The 14,944-nt window shown below is 36.5% G+C and overlaps 1 protein-coding gene across 1 annotated transcript in view; it reads left to right on the top strand.

Moving 5' to 3' along the window:
- The first annotated feature begins 1,033 nt into the window (after positions 1-1,033).
- Positions 1,034-14,944, top strand: part of LOC126278427 (conserved oligomeric Golgi complex subunit 8) — a 37,346-nt gene continuing 23,435 nt past the window's right edge. The window contains exons 1-5 of the mRNA XM_049978543.1: positions 1,034-1,284; positions 8,309-8,380; positions 8,480-8,604; positions 9,434-9,709; positions 13,255-13,468. Coding sequence (XP_049834500.1) covers positions 1,230-1,284; positions 8,309-8,380; positions 8,480-8,604; positions 9,434-9,709; positions 13,255-13,468 — 742 coding nt within the window. The 5' untranslated portion in view covers positions 1,034-1,229. The remainder of the gene's footprint in view (positions 1,285-8,308; positions 8,381-8,479; positions 8,605-9,433; positions 9,710-13,254; positions 13,469-14,944) is intronic.

The following is a 14,944-nucleotide window of genomic DNA, read 5'->3' as shown; positions in this document are numbered from 1 at the left end:
ACCTGGGAGAATCATGTAAATAACATTTGCAGCAATATAGGTTCAAGCATATTTCTGATGAGAAAAATGTCAAAGCCAGTAAATAGAAACACTCTACAACAATGTACTAAGGGCTAATCCAGTCACACCTCTCATGTGGCGTCCTGGTTTGGAGAAATGCGGAAATGTGTACACACTCAGAGAGTATTAAGATTACAAAAGAGACCTGTATGATGGATCAGAAAAGCGTCACCTAGAGAACGCTGCAGAAATAAATTCAGGGAGATAAAAATTTTAACAGTGGCATCGATATATATATGAAACAATCATCTACTTCAAGACTAACTTTACTGCATTGCTAAATGGAGAATATCATGAACATAATACAAGAAGAAAAAATGACTCTCATGTTAAAGGAAGTAGGCTAAATTAACAGACAAAAAAATTTCTAAATGCTGGACGTATCCTGTACAACAGTTTACGGCAATGTATAAAGATAATAGAAACTATGACTCTATTTAAAAGAAAATTAAAAAGACATGTGATCAATATTTATGCTTACAGTGCTAAAGCATATCTTCAAATAAAAAAGTAAATAGTGTGTCAGTATACACTGCAAAGGGAAACTGCAACAAATGTAAAACGGTGTATAGAATTTCTTCAAGTACGTAAATGTACGAAATAGCGTTCCGTGCAAAACACTGATGAAGCTGTCCTCTAATTTTTCTCCATTTTTCTTGGCAGTGCTGAGTGAAGACCAAGGACTTACAGAAAAATGAACTATATTATCATGTATAATGTACTTTTAATGACATTTTTTGTGAAAATAACATAAAATATGTGTATATTTACTATCTTTTTGAAACTATCAAATATACGTAACAATCAGATGATAAATGCAATCATACACCAACTGATATATGCCACTGTATTTCGGTATGTGTATGTAAGCTTTATGTAAACATGACGTGTCTAGTATCATTGAAAGAAATGATCCACGGGCAAATAAAGAATAACAAGAATAACCAAGAAAAACTTGGGAGTTCACACAAGGAACTGCATTTTAGCTGTCAGTCGACTGTGCCACGGACGTGCACTGACTCTCGTAACATCACATAATCGACTTTTAAGTCGACCGCAACTCTACACCAACAACTTTTTACATCGTGTGTCGTGGTTTGTGATTTGTAAACAAACTGTAGGCCAACATATGAAATTATTTTGAATAGTGTTTTTCATTTGATTTGATTATGGATATCGAAGTAGAGAATGTTCTGAAGTTGATATTTCCAAATGAAGTACCCGGTGTGTATTTAGAACAGTGTTTTGTATTTTTTGCCTTGGTTTACTATAAACACTTCATCAAATGTGTGTATTTTCTTTGTTGTAAACACATCTGTAACAGTAATTCAGAAACCTGATGTAAGTACGACAACAGAAAACGCATTAAGCTTTCGGTAATTTCTTGATATAAACAGATGTCATTGTAAATATAAATTACTGAGGTACATAAACACACTTCAGAATTTGTTTTGCGAGTCAGACGATTTTGTACTTTGATTTTCACACCTTTCAACTCACGATTCGTTCCTTCACTTTAGCACTTTAGGTTACAAAAGCTTAATATATTTTCAATATCATGGGTAAGGAATTTTATGCTGACATGTATGACACATATGATTTTTTTTTTTAATTAAATTCCCTGTCACCACGGTTAAGAATTTAACAGTAGTGATTCTGAAGCCCTCACTGTTTAGCAGATTAGAAGAATATCGCATTAAATTGCGCTTGACCTCTTATATAGGCAGTGAAGCCTAAGTAACCATTTAAAAAAAAAAAAAAAATAGAATGAGGAAATAGAAAAAGACGAATAAAGTTGTGTTGAAGTGTACCTTATCAATAATAGCTGATTCTCTTCCCAGTGATACAGTTTGCTATTAATTAAGTTATAAATCTTACGTCACCCTTCTATAATTAACAATTTGTGAAGAATTGATGTTGTGATGAACGTATGTTATAAACTGTAGTGTGAACCATAAAAATCTTGAGGTAACGGCCAAGTGTCGTAGTTGCAACATTGAAATGTCACATGTTACAAGGTGCTGCTACTTATAACAGCCATAGATTTCTGTTGTTATACGTAGTCGAAAGTCTGCAGTAGGCCTATTTTCATGTTGGGTGTCATAGTGTCAAAAATTTTTGCAAAATATTTTCGGATTTTCGAATCTAGTAATGTTTACTACTCTCATATTAATTTCTTTTTAATTATTAACTGATGGCTTCAATACCATTCCAACACCTCACAACCAAACTGTCAACTTTAAATCCAAGCATGATCTCGGACTACAGTAGAGGTCAGCGTGCCACCACCCACATCTCAAAAAAATATATATATATTAAAGAAAATTATTTCTTTGTCCTGTTTTCTTTCTGTTTGCACTTGATGACTTCATGTAACATAACATTAGGATCGAGAGGAATATTCAATACTAGCCATCAAGTTTGATCAGTGATGTAATGTTTATGGTTATTATTTGGTGAAACCAATCAGTGTGAAAGCAGAAAACATGGAAGTGGTGGCAGACTGATCTGTAGCTTAGGCCATTTGAAAAATCACTACTTGTTACGTATGATGTTATAGCCACCATGTTTTCATGACATTTGTTTCATGTTTCTTGCGTTGTTAGCCAAAGGTGACATCTAGTGTTGAATATTCCTCATAATCTCTACATCATTACATCACGTGACAAAGTCAATATCTGGTATTGGTTCAATTGATGTGTTGTCAATCTAGTCATTTTATAGTAGGAAAGGAGAAATTGGGAGACAGAGGGAGATGCCAGTAGTACTAAAACATACCTTAGTCTAAGGATGGGACAAACAGAAAACACCTCAGGGAGCCCAAGTGACTTTGGCAAATATGTGTTAAGAAAACTAGAAGTATATCAGTCATGATTACTCACTTTAGTGGAAGTTGTGTGTTGCAAAAGCCATGTGCTTTTTTCTGTGTCCACTACCGTACTTGCCTTGATGTTTGAATACTTTAAATTATGTGGAAAGCCACATATATCAGAAAAAATTATTCTCTTTAAAAATTGTCTCATGTCAAAAAAAGCAAAATGCTAAGAAGTGAGACGCAGCACTTGGCTACCTTATTGCTCCATCTGTTCTGACTTCATCTCATTAAGTGGCCTTCTCATTGCCATTTCAAGTTGGTATCTCTCTCAAGGATGTCTGTTACCAATATTGTTATATTGATATCATTCCTGATCTCACACCTGAAATTGATGCAGTGCATCTGCCTCTCCTTTGCTATTTGTGCACACTGTAACTGATGAGCATTCATCTTTGTCAGAGACAGTGTTTTCAGATCTTAAGCTGTTAGTAGTAGAACACAGGAATTATACTTAATATATGTTTGTAGGGTCACCCTTGTTGATTGGGATGAAATGAAACTTTCTTAACACTCTTGAAGTCAAATTTATTCTTTTTTGAGTTTCTTCCCTGTGGTTGACTTTCTCTTGCTGAATTTTATTGCCAACATGCTCACTTTTAACCGGTTGGATGTTTGGACACTGAACTATAGAATTGTTTTACATGCATCTCCAAACCAACTACAGAGGCAGCTTTCAGTCTGTGGATCATAATTGTCAGTCCTTAACTTATAAGCAAGATGATGTCAGCAAATTGTAGGTGATTCAGAGACTTGCCATCAGTTATGATCCTGTCACTATCACAGTCCATATTGTTGGAATACATCTTAGAAGTTAGGATAGACAACTCTGGAGATATCTTATTCTCTCAGTGAACTCCTTTGGTTACTGAGATGTTCTCAGCTCTGTGAGCTCTTCATTGACTTTCATTGTTGGTTGAAAATAATAGACATCGACTTACTTCATATTTCTGTTTGACACTAGCATTCATCATAGATTCCATGATTGCCCACATTTCCACTGAATCAAATACTTTACAAAAGTCATTGCTAGATGTGATGTTGTGTTCTCTGTTTTTTTTTTTGAAGACGTTGAATAGCCAACACCTTTGAAAAATCCTAGTTGTTCAACACATTGTTAGAAATCAACTTGTTGACTTAATCAGGTGGTAGCGGCTTTAGTCAGATGCTCATACATATGTGCTAGAGGACTTACAGGATCATAATTCTCAAATTTTTCACTGTCTCCTTTCTTGAACTGTAGTGTCAATTCAGCAGTTTTCAAGATGTTTGGTATTATCTCAGATGTGTCAAACTTAAAAGTGTGTTGATACCTTGACTGTCCTTGTTATGAATTTTACTGTAAAAGTGTATTGTCTATTGGATTTAGTCCAGTTTTCCTTATGATACTAAGGGCTTGATAAAACATGCAGTGTGATAATTGCTGAAGTTTATCTTGTATTGCAATTCCCAGTGTGCTTTTGGACCTATAATAGTGGTATATTTGCAAAAACACTGGTGTATATTCAAACGGAATGTGGCCCTTGAATCCTCATCCAGCTATTCTCATTTAGGTATTCTGTATTTTCTCTATTCCACTACAGGCCCATGCCATAATAGTTCATTAGAAGGTTGGCTAACAATTTCTTCTCAAATTGTATGCTCCGACAGGCCTTAATCAGACATTAATGTTGTAGGAATGTTCTTGTAGAATGTAAATACTTGAGGATTAAAGGAACTGCACTCACGAAAAAGTATAATGATCCAATTATCAATAAGCACACACAAGAGGGAAAAATCTTGCTAGCTTTCAGAGTTATTGTTTGATGGGCTAAAGGGCATGCTTCCCTCCCCCCCCCCCCACCCCCACCCCCACCCCACACACACACACACACACACACACACACACACACACACACACACACACACACACACAGCGTGCGCACTCTAGCTCATCAGAAGATAACTCCGGAAGCTAGCAAGTTTTCCTTCTTTTGTGTGTGGCTGTTGATAACTCAGTGCTTCTGATTTTCAGTGAGTAGTCCTCTTTAATCCTTAAGTATTTACATTAAACATTAACATTTCTTGTTACCTACCTTGTGCTTCCAAAATTATTAAAAATGTATCAAATAGAAAATAAGATATATTACTGAGTTTTTTTCTGATTAAAACTAGTACACAAATGGATTAAAATAAATGAGATAAAAAATACAAGGGCCGAAAACGCTTACATGGAATAATGTCATCCCATCATACAGTCCCATGCTTTAACTATGCTTATGTAATAGAGAACCATTTGATGAGGGATGATGAGTATATGCTACATTTGAAGTGGTTGTGCATTATTGGCTGAGGAAAGAATACCAGTCAGTTTGCTGAAGGTTTAGCCAGTTAATTCAGCTGATATTGACATCTATATTTAAAATGCTCCTAAGACATTAACAGTATAGGGAGGCTGATATTCCAGTTATTGTCATTGTCCCGTAAATTGACCATGATCTACAAATGGAACTAGCAACATTTTAAATACTTCAGGAGTAAAGAAGGTCACTAAACAAAAAGCAGCAAAACACACACACACACACACACACACACACACACACACACACACACACACAAAGGTTCCTTTACAGAAGAATGGCACATTCTTAAAATCCTCTAGACATAAATATTTAATCAATGTGACTGTGCAAGTGGCACAGTACCGTGCTGGACTCAAACATAACGGAATTGTTTTTCCTACTCGTCTGTGTTAACTTGCATTTCTCTACATGTAGGAAAAGCTGCTGTTTGTCACACCAGTCAAAATTTTTTGCTAAGTCATCTTGTATCCTCCTACAGTCTCTCAATGATGACACATTCCTGTACACCACAATATCCTCAGCAAAAAGCCCCAGATTGCTGCTCATTCTGTTTGTCAGACATTTATGTGCATAGAGAACAAGAGCCGTCATATTACATTTCCATGGGGCACTCCTGATGATACCGTTATCGATGGTGAACATTCCCCATTAAGGACAGTGCACTGGGTTTCATTACCTAAGGAGTTTTCAAGCCACTCACATATCTGGGAACCTATTATGTATGCTCATACCTTTTGTTAACAGTCTGCAGCAGATTACTGTGTCAAACAGTGTTGGTGTGGCATTTGCAGTTATTTCATGTGCTTTTCTCTACCATTGCTATCTGTTCCTCTGTGAAGGAGTGGGATACCAATAAAGAACATAGTGCAGACCTCTGTTCTGTATATGCTGGCTTCCATTTGTATGAAAACACTAAAAATGTGAAATATGAACTAGGAGAGCAATGTCGGACAGTTATTTTCTAAGAAAAAATTACCAGCACCAGTGAAACAGAAAATCATCTGGTGATGCATGTAATACACAAAAGAAGCCTCTGTTACAGAGAAGCCGTGTATTTTACTAAGAATGTTGTAGGCTACATCCGAAGAATCAGGGATATCATAGGATCTACCAAAGACTGCACAACTTTTTTTCATTAAGGGAGCTGTGGGACCATATGCCTCAGCATAACCAGCAGACCACTTAATACATATTCAAGTATGCTCCAGAAGAGTTGTTGTAGCCAGTTAACCACGCATGAGATACAAAACTGAAGAGACTCTCGGTATTAACTTTCTAACATGAATCAGTAATATGGCTACAGGCTGCCATCATCTATTGACAACTAAGTTTGCCCTATGGACTGTCTGTGTACATGGCTTGACAGTAGCATATTGTCTGAATGTAATAACACCATCAGTCAGGTGTGAAATGAATTCTGACATATGGACATATTTGGTTTCACAAAAACAAATGCTAGTTACTGGTGGCCTAATTGCAGAGAGCTGCTGCTCATTATATTGTCCACATCAAGTTGTAGTTTGCTGTTGTAGCCCCCCAGCTGTACAGGTAGACTTCACTAATTACACCAAACAAGTGTGATGGCTTAATGTGTGTCACTGCAATTTTTAATCAAAAGTATGTTTTGTTGCAGCTCTCTACACTTGTCTATCCTGTGGAAGTATCTCGATAACTATTGCAGGCTATGTTAATTTAAACCTGTTTGCTGTAATTAAAGCCTGGTCTCCCGCTATGGTTTTTATCTATTGTGTTTCAAAATTAAGTATTCATTGGGGCTTCAGGGTGTCTCTTAACAAACAGTCCCTTCTTTTAGTTAAGGTCTGGCGAAAAGATCTTTTCTCCCAGATTATTATCTGTGCCTCTTTATTGGTTATTTGATCAACCCATCTAATCTTCAGCATTCTTCTGTAACACCACATTTCAAATGGTTCTATTAACTTCCAGTCTATATTATTAAGTGTCCACATTTTATTTCCATATATGGTGATGCTCCAGACAGATATTTCCTTACATTTAAATTTATATTTGATGTTAATATATTTCTGTTCTTCAGAAAAGCTTATCTGGCTGGTGCCAGCCTTTGTTTTATTGAGGCTTAATCTCTGTCATACTACTACTTTTAGTGTCTTATTTCCTAATCTATCTCAGTCAGTATCCCCTGATTTAAATTAACTACACTTCATCACCATTGTTTAACTCTTATTAATATATATTTCATAATCTCTTCTCAAGGCACTATCCATTCTGTTCAACCAATCTCCCATATATGTAATATATTTAGATGATTTAAATGCCTCTCAGTAAAAAGTTTTAAACATGGCTTTGTAGTTTGATGACTGTTTACAAATTAAAGTTAAAGCAATTACAGCCCTCAGACACAAAATTTAAGTCTTTTGATCAGGTTTTAACACTTCTATGAGTGACTTCATCAGAAATTAAATATTCAATATGGCTTATAACATAAATACAAATTTATGGGATTTATTTATTTATTACGTATAACTGTAAGCACTAACAATACAAGAAAGAAACAGTACTTACATGATAAATATCAAACGTATCCTATATATGACACGTATGTATTTGTTTTACTGTTAGTCATTACTTCCACTTCTATAAAAAATTCCCATAAATCTGTACTTATTGGCCAATTTTAATATTTAATTTGTGATGAAAGAACTCATAGAAGTTTTGAAACCTGGTCAAAAGACCTAAATTTTGTGACTGATGGCTGTAATTGCCTTAACTCTAGCCTCTGAGTATCTTGAGGTCTTTTTAAAAGTGTCCCCCCGTGTATACAAAGGTACGGTAATTCATGTATAGAATAGTTCTGGGTATTGTGTGGACACGTAGTACTGAGCCTCATGAAATACTGAATTCAAATAATTAATGTAAATTTATTCTTTAATAAATATGATGTACATGAACTGGAAAAGAAACTATACATAATGTGTGCACACTTCCAGATGGCTGTCTTACAGTTGTCCCTCCCCCCCCCATGGAACAAGATTACTTATATATATAATTGTTTCAGATAACTGGAAGGAGAATCCAGATGTTGTTTTGTATCTATCCAAGCTTGGCTCATTTCATGTCGAGCAGTTGAGTATGTATTACCAAAATTATTAAAATAACTTTTCCATTCTGATGCAGATGTTGGCCAGGGCTTTTTTTGATGTTTGTGTTTTTTCCCCTTTTTTTTCAGTCAAAGAACCAGAGCGTCTCAATGAGGAAAAATCTGCAGTACTGGAACAGACTCAAGAACTTGCATTTTCTAACTATAAAACTTTTATTCAAACTGCAGAATGTTCCAGAGAAATATTCAAACAGGTATATTTTCCATGTTTGTTTCAGCTAAATCATTACTATACTGACATCTGTATTCATAGATTCTCCGTCTCATTTTACCAACATCTTACTAATCCAGTTGTAACAGCTGCCAGTATTTTGGAGTCACATCTTCACCACTGTTTCCCATGGTGTGTACACCAAATAATTTTTATCATAGTTTATTTTCAGCTTTATATTTATTTGTATATCACAAACAATACAAGGAAATATGCAGCATTTGCTCATGAGGGTTTGGAAAGTTGTCAGAAGTATACCCCCCATACAGTTTCCCATGTTATATTTCATTGTTAAAAGATTAAGAAATGTTACTGGAACTCACTGACAGCAGTCTCCATGTCACATGAGCAGTAGCGATTCTGTTAATTTCAAAATCCTTGTTACAGTGTAAGTACTCATGTATCGTATTATACTGAAATTGCAGTGTTCAGCAAGTCCTATAGCTACTTCTGGATGACTCTGCTCACCAGAAGTTTGAGTTTCCTAAATTCCATATGCTTCTCATACTCAGTAGATTCATACTAAATTTGTGGGATTTTAAAATATGGTTGGAAATATACAGTTATTTCAGTCTGTGTTTTTGTCATTAACTACTTGCATTGAACATGTTGCCATATCATATGAACACTCCATACCCAAGAATCAAATATGTTAATTCATTATCTATTCAATGTAACTTATGTAGATCTCATTCCAATTCTGGAAAATTATGAGTGGTAACTAAAATAATATGAGGAAGCTCAGTCATTCTCCATACTCTGCTTTTAGGTGAAGTTTCTGATTAAAAAACTCAGATATTGAACATTTCCAGTTTGGACATGTTGAACATCACCTGGATGCACTGAAAACAAAGCTACCGGAGTTCTCCCACAAGTGCCAAGAATTTGGGCAGAAGTCAAGCAATATTAATGCACATCGTCGCCTAAACTCTCTGACTTTAACGAGGAATGCTCAGCTCTTGGAAGTGTTGGAACTGCCCCAACTAATGGAAACCTGCATACGCAATGGCAGTTATGAAGAGGCACTAGAGCTAGCTGCATATGTTAGACGACTTGGAAGAAAACATGGTCATATACCAATCATTGCTGTAAGTAGATTTTTTAATCTCTGTTGAATATAGATATTTACTGTACACTAAGTTGCACCCCTTTCAATCTCTATTATCCGCACTAACAACCTCACTACTGAGCACTTGCAGTCATGGACTCTGTGTCTAGTCCCGGCGGAGGTTCGAGTCCTCCCTCGGGCATGGGTGTGTGCGTTTGTCCTTAGGATAATTTAGGTTAAGTAGTGAGTAAGCTTAGGGACTGATGACCTTAGCAGTAAAGTCCCATAAGATTTCACACACATTTGAACATTTTGAACACTACTGAGCATTTTCCACACTTTACAGATACATATTTTTCTTATGGATCGCATGAATAATGCCTAAATTAACTATATTTGCAGTTTGTAGACATTAATATGTACGTGTGTGGGGCGGGGATTGGCTTTGCACAGATTTATAGTAATGTAAAGCATCTCATCTCATTATCATTCTTCAGTTGGGATATAAGCGATTTAGGCACCGAGTCTGGGACATTGTGGTGTGTTGTCATAATGCTGTGCTTGCTGAAGCTAATAATTAACCATTTAAGCCATTAAGAATGATAATTAAGAATTGTTGTTAGTGGGAAAACCTGTTAAATGGTGCAGGGTTTTGTTACTATAAGAATGGTAAGAACAGCATATCGTTTAGAGTATGTAGAGTGGAGGCATTTAAGTTATAATTAAAAAAACCTATCAGAATTGACCCAGTGGGGCTGGAGCATGTGTAGGTTGTATAGAAAGTTTGGAGGCAGGTGTGGATGGCAGCCCCCAATATCGCCAGCAATCATGATGGCAGGTGAAGCCAGCAGGACCTGGGTGGGAGCAGGTACAGGGGTACAAGGAAGGGACTGAACATAGAAGTTAAGATGCAGTTCTTAGGCGCGGGCACCGCTTCCCTTCTGCCCATGTGGATGAGTCCATCAGCAGATCTTGACAGAGGAGGAGAAAAGTCCACTGTACATTTTATTGTGGCTTACAAAAGAGTAGTAGTCATATTTATTAAAGCATTCTTTGGATGTAGTCTCCATGTAGGTAAACCAGAGAGAATGATGTAATTGCAAGCACTGTTAATATTTGGCAAATTGTTGCATCTGACATCACTGCCACCAAGAATCGTGAGCAGTGGAGAGACCTATCAATGTTAGAAGAGTCACAGCTTTACAGTTGAATAGGATGGACTAGCAGAAATGTTTGAAGTGTATTTATACTGGTGACAATCTGCTGATGTTTAAAGGTAATTAGTTTATGAACAAATTATATGGCATGTATGACACTGGTGAAGGTAGGTGGGTACGGTGTATTGGCAAGCTGTTAGCCACTGAAGTGTTTTGGTGTTAGTGTTGCCAATGACCATATGGTCACAACTCATAATACATGGGATTTGGTGACTTGAAGAATACAGAATTATGGCTTTTCAAATTATACTGGTGAGGCATGGAGATCCCATGTGGCAAAGAGCATTAATTACACCTGGCCAACATAGGTTAGCAGTGTTGTATTTACGAAACATCAACTTTTAATGTGAGTGAAGTTTCATGTGTAGCCTTTGAACCACTGATAAAGGCACTCTCACATTTAAACAAGCTCTGTGATTTCTGGTAGGTTCCATCTTTAAGTTTGTTTTGGTGTAATGACAGATGTATTATCACTTAATTTGGCGGCGCTGGGCTCAGTGATGAAGTTCATTTCTGACAGAATTAATTTTGCTTATTGGTAGTTGTATTCTTACTCCCCAGGTTTGGTTGTGTTCAAAACTCAGTTAGGCAGAATTTACATGTTGGAGTCCAGTGCACTGATAACTGCAATAGAGGTAGGGGCAAATGAGTTTCACAGGTCAGAACAGTGTGGCTGGAGTAGGGTTTGTTATGTTCTCTCTGAGTTAGCCAGTTTACGATTTTGTTGTGTTTGGCAACAACACAGCTCCTAGATCCATAGTGTAAATTCATCTGACTGTAAGAGGATATTGTAAATGTTGCAAGTGATCAATAGAAACATAAAGAAGGCTGCAAAACTTTCTTACAGACAGATCTGTCTTCAGAGCTGTAGAGCATACACGTGCACTCCCCACCCCCAGATGACACTTGTAGTGAACCAGCGATTGACTGAAATTTAACATGCTGTGCACAGCAGTGAGTTATGCCACTGGGTGATGAACTCTGCCCATGGCTACAGCTTGGCTGCAGCTACTCATTTGGAGGGACAGCTGGTTGATCATACCCACATAAAATCATGTGTAGAAATTAGAGATGAGCCGGTTTATGATGTGACTGCTTTCACAGGTGGTCATACTTCTCATTTTCAGCTATTTCAGTTTCTTTGGTAAAACTTTCCAAGCTGATGATTGTGTCGTGATGTTGTATAGACCAACATTGTGACCACTGTTGCAAGTGACTTTTGTCACAGTGGAGTTGAAATTGCTTCAGGCATTCCAGATTTACATTTATTTATTTGTTGTCATTCCACACCATTTCTACAGGTGATAAAGGGCTGTCATTCTCTCAGTATTTTTTCACAGTTAGGAAGTTTGTGTGCAAAACTGTTTTGTGTCAGAGTTCTCACCTCCATCCTCCACCCCACTGGGTTTTCATACTGTAGTATACTTTACTAAATAGCAAGCCATATGAATACCAAGGTTAGTACAAATTGCTCCAGTTGTTCCATAGCTATGTTGCAACAAGTCCACATACTTCCATCTTAATGCTTCTGGGTAGAGTAACAATGTTGTTATCTTAATTTTCTTCATTTTTTGCCCCCCCCCCCCCCCCCAACCCTCCCAATAAGCTTTTCTCATCTCATCCCACTTTCTTGTTCTTGCTCTGTTATGTTTTTTTAATGATTTTATCATCTTCATCATAATCATGCTTTCTTTCTTCTCCTCTGTCTGTCTGTCTGTACCATGTTCTCCCTCACTAAATAGTTTTATTATTCTCACATTTTAGACCTTGACAGCTTATCACTTATTTCTACACTTCCTCAGTTAATATGGTACACTTATCATATGACATGACAAATGGGCAAAAGGTACTGTGAAAATTGTATCATTCTTTGCCTTTCCGAAATAGTGTTGCTTAATACAGAAACTAAAATAACCTTTATGTCTAATTATTGTAATCCATCTGTACTGAATGTAATCCTGTTTAATGGATAACTACTTGTTCTTCTTTTAGCGACTCAATCTGGTATTTACTTTTCCATTTTTATAACAATAGAAGTGTATTCATTACTATGAACTGTAAATTAAAGATTATATATAAAAGTTTTTGCAGTCTCAATACACCAGAAAATTCACAGCAAATTTCATTGTGAACTGGTGAAAAATCCTTCACAGAATATAACTACCTGTATCAAGCTAAATCACTACTCACCAAATACAAGTAGTGTGCACCAGCAGAGGGTGATTACTAGTTGGGGTTTCAAAGAAAATTCCTCCACAGATTACTGTATATCAAAACACACACACACACACACACACACACACACACACACACACACACAGGTATTCCATTTCAATAATATGCACTCCATTTGCTCTCTGTTTTATAGGGCATTGTGAAGGAAGTTGAAGCTGCCTGGTTGGCTATGCTGCATCAACTTCTTGCACAGTTGCGTACTGACCTTCAACTGCCACGATGTCTGGCTGTGGTTGGCTACCTACGAAGAATGGGTATCTTTTCTGAAGCAGAACTCAGGTTGAAATTCCTGCAGGCAAGGGATTCATGGCTCCAAGGATTACTTGCTTCCATTCCTAAAGATGATGGTAATTTTCGAGGAAATAGTCATAGAATATTCACTTTTGTACTTAGATAGTAAAGATATGGGAAAGCAATTTTGCATATGTTATGTTCTTTAAACTGTTTTGATACAAGTCTACCTTTGGGCGTACTGTCCTTTAATAACATATTATACAAAAAGGAGTAATGTACTTACAACGCGAGTATCTTCTCCGAAGCTAAACCTTAATCAGAAATCTTTCCTGGAGCCACTTAATGTTCAATTACTGGTTTCACTCACTTTTCAAAATTGCATCATAATGTATAAAATTATTTGTATTTCATGTAGCTTCTCACTAAAAATACATACTGATAAAGGAAGTGCTTTGTTCTTAAATCACTTCATCATCTCACTAAAAGACAATGTGCTATTAAACAGCAACTCATAGTCATTTCTCTCACACAGTGGGCTCACAACTCTTTCTGTGAGTATGTGTTGGAAAGTGTGGAACCCCAAATTACAGCAGTACTTCTTCCTTTCCTCTACTGCTATCTTACTTCTGCACTTAGGATAGGTACCCTGCTAACAGTCTAGTTTGGTCATAGGCTATCTACTATACCTTTTCTCACATTTTTTCTTTATTTTGCACCGTTTATTTTGGGTAACTTTTGTTCAATCCCATACCTGAGTTTGACTTCCACCTTTTCAAAATTACAGAAGTGTGGGCCATAAGGGGAAGGTCACTGAACACTCAGCATGTAGCCAGTCCATGAGGGGTGATTATTAGGTACCTGTATGGCGCTAACCATTTGGCTATGCAGGAATGCACTATTGATGCCCAAGCTGTTATGTACTAGTACATGCTGAGATGTAGGTGTCTGTCTATTTCGAGGCTCTAGCACTCCGGCCAACAGTTGTTAACCCTCATATTTTAAACCCACCTTTTGAAAATACTGTAATCTATTCAGTTACTTTACACTCTGAAATTTTGAAAAAAAAATGTGTTTTGTTTTACTGAATTCTTTTGCCACTCCATAAATTTTTAAATTTTTCAATTAAACAGAACCAAAAATTTAAGTCTTAAGTAGCAGATGTGACTTTCCACAATGAATGTTATTTAATATTTTCAGGTTGACAATTTTATTTACACAATAGAAACTCTTTAAAAAGGATATTGTGAGTAGAAGTAAACAAAAAGGAATGAAATTTTTCTTTTTGTGGTCATAAAGCTTGGTATCACACTTTGTTGAAAATGTATTGATATTGCTAAGAGTGTGACTTGTATACTCAGGTTCTGGACTTTACTGACACATCAGTACTTCTTTAAAAACATGTTGTTAATATAGGCCTAAGTCAAGAACAATTAGCAGATTTGTATAACTTTTTTAAGGTTAGTGTAAGGTACCCCCCTCCCCATTCATAATGCACTTTATTGAAAATGTCTTGGTATTGCTAGGGTTAAACCAAGTGGCCATTGCTCTGACCAGCTGGCAATCATGGGGAGAGCCCTCATTGGGAGCAA

Source organism: Schistocerca gregaria, chromosome 6 (genome assembly GCF_023897955.1).
Source record: "Schistocerca gregaria isolate iqSchGreg1 chromosome 6, iqSchGreg1.2, whole genome shotgun sequence".
Classification (NCBI taxonomy): domain Eukaryota; kingdom Metazoa; phylum Arthropoda; class Insecta; order Orthoptera; family Acrididae; genus Schistocerca; species Schistocerca gregaria.
This window is presented reverse-complemented; position numbering and strand designations above follow the sequence as displayed.